Here is a 5687-nt window from a genome sequence, read left to right on the forward strand (position 1 = left end):
TTTTACATAAGTTTTCCATGTCAGGGCTTCCATCTGATGTCTTCACCCATGTGTGAGGACTACCATCCTGCTTGTCCTCTGAGAATTGTATTTAACATTTAGAAGGGTTCTAGCTACTGTACTGACAGCTCTCAAGTAATTAAGAACTGGTAATCAAGTTTTTGCTTATAAATATCAGAGTAGAGGAGTAGCAGGCTATGAACCAGGGTTCAAATCCCACTGCAACTCCTTGTAACCTCAGACAAGTTACTTCAACCTTCCCTTGCCTCAGATACAGATTGTAAGCTCCTCTGAGGAGAAATACCCAAGGTACCCGAATGTAATCATCTTTGAACTGCTAAAAGCAGAATATACGAAATAAATGTACTTATTTGACAAACACAAACAGAAGAGGCAAAGTCGAAGCCAACAGCATCCAGCTTTATTAAAGACATTTTCCATAAACAATCATGGCAATTCAGGCAGGACATGGGCTACAATTTGCAACATTTTAAAACAACTTTCCAACTCCCCTCCTCCCATGGACTACCAAAACGTAATTACTATAAAACCAATAAAAATAAATCTTAATTTTATACTTTTAACAGGGAAGTTTAGAGTAAGGGTGGACACTTTCACATTTAGTTATGTTGTTAAACAACTGTTCACAAGCCTACCCTGACTGAGGAAAACATTTAAAACTGCAGGACTTATCCAAAATGCCAATAAAAAAAAAAACCAAACACCTTCATCCCCCTGAGCCATGCCATCTGACAGCTGCTGGGAATTGGAACTCACAAAAGATGCAAATTTGCATTAGCACCAATGTGGGATCTTCAGGCACACCTGACGCCAAGGGTGATAATGTTGTAACTTATCCTTAAAATAGCTGCCCATTTCAATGCTTAGAAATCTACCCTGCTGGGAGTCTAGGAATGAAATATGTGGTGTTAAGAAACTGCAGTTTTAAAAATTAATCCCCATGGCGCTGGGTGGGTCAGGATCAGCAAGCACTGCACTAGAAAACCAGATTCCCAGCATCCTTTGCCTCCTGTTCACAAATAATGGGTCTGGAAAAACCACACTTTTACCCCAAGCTGAGAGAAAAAATGGATGACAATTAGCCCCTCCCACACCCTCCCAAAACAAAGCATTCTGTGTGCTAACATAGCTTAAAAAAAAAGTAAAACAAATTCTGCATTTTTATAAAACTTGATAAAAAATAGTATTTCAAACTGTACAGTCACCAGAAGTACACAGTTATCAAAAATTCACACAATTTACTTTGCATCTCCAGCTCCTTCGGCTTTCTGTGCCTGGAAAAAAAAAAATAGTCAAGCTTGCAGGTCAAACCCAAAATAGTTCTTTTGTATGACAAGCCTATGTATATTTGGCATCATCCCAGACACTGAAGTCTTTCCATCTAAGGTATCACATTTAAATAGTTTTTCATAGCATATTCTTTCAAATTGAAATATTTGAACAGGCCTTTTACAGCCTATTTCTGAAGTTGCCTTCATCTTTCAAAAGATCATAGTACACTTAACTGCTTGTAGCCAGTCAAACCATACTAAGTTCCAAAACATTTCAGGCTGATACAGTAAAGCACATTCAACTGAGTGCACTGTTTAACACGTAGTTGGGACATGCATCCACAACACCTTACACACCCCATCGAAATCTCATGCCCCCCCCCGCCCCCCCTCGAAAAAAACAACACTCATCACATGCAAATGCATGTTGAGGCCATTAGCTATTCTCCCCAAATTCCAAAAATAAAAGTGCACCTCTGAAACCAAACATAACAGGCTGGTTCAAAGGCTTGAGACATTAGTTCGGTCACTTGTGAATTTCTGGATACATACCTGATCTGATTTAGCTTCCCCATTTTCTGCAGGATTGTTTCCCTCCTTGCCAGAATCAGTCTTCCCTTTTTTCCCTTTAGGTAACTTATCAGCCTTCTGTAGAGCAGGAAAAAAAAAAAAAGATTAAGAATTCCATTTGCACTTAGTCAACAAGCCAGTATTGGCCTATTCCCTTCAAGAAGGGACATGGCTAAAAACAGTGCCATAATTTAGCACTATGTTTTTGCTATCTAAACAGATAAACAAAAATAGCAGCAAGTTTTAATCAATCATGTAAAATGGAACCAGTAACTTACTTTTGGAGCTGCCTTTTTAGGTTTCGGCTCCGGCTTGGGTGGGGCAGGTTTCTAATTTAAAAACATAAGAATTTCAGCTAAGTCAAATTAAACTATACAAAGCCATTTGTTTTAATGATTATAGCTTAACTATATATTTAACTGTATATTGCCTTGAACAGATTCACAATCTGGAAGGTAATATAGTATATAAGTGTATTAAGTTTTCCATGACAATTTCATCTAGATCACTTACAGCAGATAACCTTGCAGATCTCCTCTGTGGCTGTAAATAAAACAAAACAAACAACTTAATTCTTTGTTGTGTGTCTAAATGCTCCTTCCCCATCAAGGTCTTCAGCAGATCCTATTATATACTAATTTTATAACATAAGAACATGCCATACTGGGTCAGATCAAGGGTCCATCAAGCCCAGCATCCTGTCTCTAACTTCTAGGCCATAAGAACCTGGCAAGTTCTCAAATATCATTTGTGCTGTACCCCAAAATAATATAGATTTACAATATTTTCTCCATCAGTGCTAAATAAGAAGGTAGATGAATTATAGTGAGTGTACAAGAGTTTGAAATAAAGGTAATCCACTCACCTCATCCTTAATTTTTGTTTTGTCAGCCTTGGCGTCTCCTTCAGCCTGCAATTAGGAAAAAAAAAAGTCAGATGACGTTATCTACCAACTATTTTGTATTTAGTACATCCAGTAAGGCTTCAGAGCAAATCCCAATTTGATGGATTATATATTTAAAAACTAACTCCTAGATGGGGAGGGTGAAGATGGAAAAGGGAAGTGGTCCTAGTGGTGAAAGAGTTAGTTAACAGTGAGCCCAGAGTTTAAGTTTTTCTAATTTGACTCCTGGTAATCCACAATTATTTGAGGCAAAGTACTACAGTACCTGTATGTAATACACAGTACAGCAGCCTTAGCATTGTCAAAACAGGAGGGAAAACAGTACTAGATATTGGTGTTAGATACTTGTTCCTTGGGAGCATTTGACAGGCTACCCAGAAACAGTTTCAATATAATAAATCAGGTAGAACGCTTAAGATGACGTCATAAAGGTTAGCAACATGTATTTGGATAACTACAACCCCCCCCCCCCCCCCCCCCCCCAAATACCTTGCTGGACAGACCGGATAGGCCATTTGTCTCCTTTAGAGCTATGTTATTATATGACCTTGAAACAGTCCAACATGTCCATTATGCAAGAAATGCCTAACGTTTTACGACAAGAAAGCACTCCATCCAATTTCACCTGCGAGTAGAAATGCAAAAACACTTTCCACCCATGCTTCCGAAATACCCAACGCATCTACGATCCGAAATGCCCAGGGAAACCCGTATCTGTTTATCACATCAGGGAACGGCATTTGACGAAGCGATGCGTGTTGTATTTAAAGTGCAAACAGCTTCAAGCCTCACAAAACCCTCCCCCAGGCCACAACTCGCCCGCGTTGCAATGCCAAAGTGTGTGCACCGCATCTCTTGGAAGACATTATATCGACATTTGCAGCGAAAAATCCACTACGGACACAGAAAGCCAGCTCCAGAATGCCCAGGGCCCAGAGTCGGCACCACTCCGAGCAAAGCTTCACACAAGTTTAAAAAAAAAAAAAGGGCAAAAAGCCAGGTGCTACAGCAGGGCCTAGTTTTGCCTATCCCACGCAGCAGCAACCGCCGCCCCCACACCCAAATAATTCGAGTGCCTCGTCATTTTCTACTCGGAGAGCAGGCGCGCGCGCCCATGCCGCGCCGGGAGCGACGTTAGCAGGGGACGACGAAGACACCGCGCGCCAGAAATGCGCGAGCACGGCATGTGACCGCGGAGAAAGAGGGGAGGTGGGGGCGGGATAGAAGGATGGTGGTGGTGTAGGGGTAAGGAAGAGGGAACGTGACCCGCTAGCCCTCGGAGACCGTTGACGGTTAGCTCCGCCCCTATGGCAGCCCTGCTTTCTGGGCGGGAAAACGCCTCTTTAGGAGTCTTCCCGCGTTTTTCGTTTTCGAATTTTTAAGGAGCACAAAGCAGCGAGTTTAACACGGTGAATCCTCCCACCAACGTTTGTTTATTATTTTTTTTTTTTGGTCGAGCTAAGTTTAGAACCCAGAACCACATGCAATCCTGCCCCTGCAGCGCTTCCAGTTTAAACGTTCTACCCCTCCCCTCGGCGGCCCCAGGGCGCGGGCGCGCACGGGTACGAGCTAAATCCGCCCGCCAAAAAAGTAAAAAAAAAAAAAAAAAAAAAGAAGAGGAAAAAAAATGGCGTAGCCCCACGACGATCTTCCTCCTTCTTTGCCTCCCACCTTATTATTCCGAGTCCCGCGCTCCACGAGGAAGCTCCCGTCGCCTGCTCCCCGCCGAGGCAGGCTCCCCTTGGGCCCTCGCCTCTGCTGCCCGTGCACCCGGGGGGAGACCCGAACTGTCCGGGACGGAAATACGGCAAAAGACTCCAGTCACCCGCCGCCATCATGGCTACTAGAGACACCACCAATATGGCCCCTGAGCCGCCGCCGCCGGCGGGAAAGAAACCTGCAGAGCCCCTCTCTGCAAAATAATAATAATAATAATAAAAAGTCAATCTGAAAAATGCGAATAAAAAAACAAAACAAAACATGGGGCTTAATCAATACGGAAAACCCGCCCCCTTAATCTGTGAAGGTTACAAACATGAAAAAAAAATTCTCCGACAACCCAAAGGTTGGGATTTCCAGCTCCCTGGCTCGTCCCTTTTCCACGTACCCGCGAGTCCAAAAAAAAAAAAAAAAGCCATGAATTAATGGTTAATAAAAGGGATTTACATGAATAATAAAACCAGACGGCAGTAAGGCGCCGCCATAGACTGCGACGAATAAAAAGGGCCGCCTTAAGAAAACACGAAAATGAAGAGACGCTAGACGACAAAAACAAAAAATCAATAATTAATAATCAATGCATAAATCAATAATAGCAATAATAAAAAGAAACATTGCTTGGCGCCGCTCGTACCTTTCTCTTGGGCATGGCGACGGCGCTGGTGTGGGCTCTCTGCTCTGCGCGCGGGTGGGGACGGAGGTCGGCGCTCGCGCTCCTACTCCTGCTGCTTTCTCAGGACTTTTGCGACTAAAAAAAAAAAATAATTTGAATTCGGGTGTTTATAAAGTTTTTATAGAAATGAAGATTCAAACCGGTTAGAACCAGATTTTAACATCCTGCGCCCGGGGATTGGCTGCCGCGCGTCACGTGGGCGGTGTTTTTTTTTAAAGTGGCCTTCTTAAAGGGGCCGAGGGCGCGCGAGGGGGGCGGGGGAGGAGGGGGGGAAGGGAGGGGGAAAAAAAATAATAAGGGAGGTCGGGGCGGGGAGAGGCGGAGACGGAGGACAAGGCTCCTGCTCCCATGGCGGTTTTTCTCTTGGAAAATGAAAATGCTATATGTTAGGGGGTATATATATATATATGGGCACATAGAGTGGTGCAATAAATGCATGTGCCCCCCCAATATCTTTGTGCGTTGTCAGCCTCCCGTCTCCCTGAGGTGGAGCCGTGCATGTGGCCGCTGTCCCCGTGGATAGCGCTCA

The 5687-nt window shown here is 43.7% G+C and overlaps 1 protein-coding gene across 1 annotated transcript; it reads right to left on the reverse strand.

Moving 5' to 3' along the window:
• Nucleotides 1-399: 399 nt before the first annotated feature.
• HMGN2 (high mobility group nucleosomal binding domain 2) lies at nt 400-5325 on the reverse strand. The gene is made up of 6 exons (XM_029571489.1): nt 5120-5325; nt 2728-2772; nt 2376-2405; nt 2141-2191; nt 1845-1940; nt 400-1295 (listed from the first exon to the last, which is right to left on the reverse strand). The coding sequence occupies exons 1-6, from the start codon at nt 5132-5134 to the stop codon at nt 1260-1262; spliced, it is 273 nt and encodes a 90-aa protein (XP_029427349.1). The 5' UTR covers nt 5135-5325; the 3' UTR covers nt 400-1259.
• Between the last annotated feature and the right edge of the window lie 362 nt (nt 5326-5687).

Source organism: Rhinatrema bivittatum, chromosome 11 (genome assembly GCF_901001135.1).
Source record: "Rhinatrema bivittatum chromosome 11, aRhiBiv1.1, whole genome shotgun sequence".
Classification (NCBI taxonomy): domain Eukaryota; kingdom Metazoa; phylum Chordata; class Amphibia; order Gymnophiona; family Rhinatrematidae; genus Rhinatrema; species Rhinatrema bivittatum.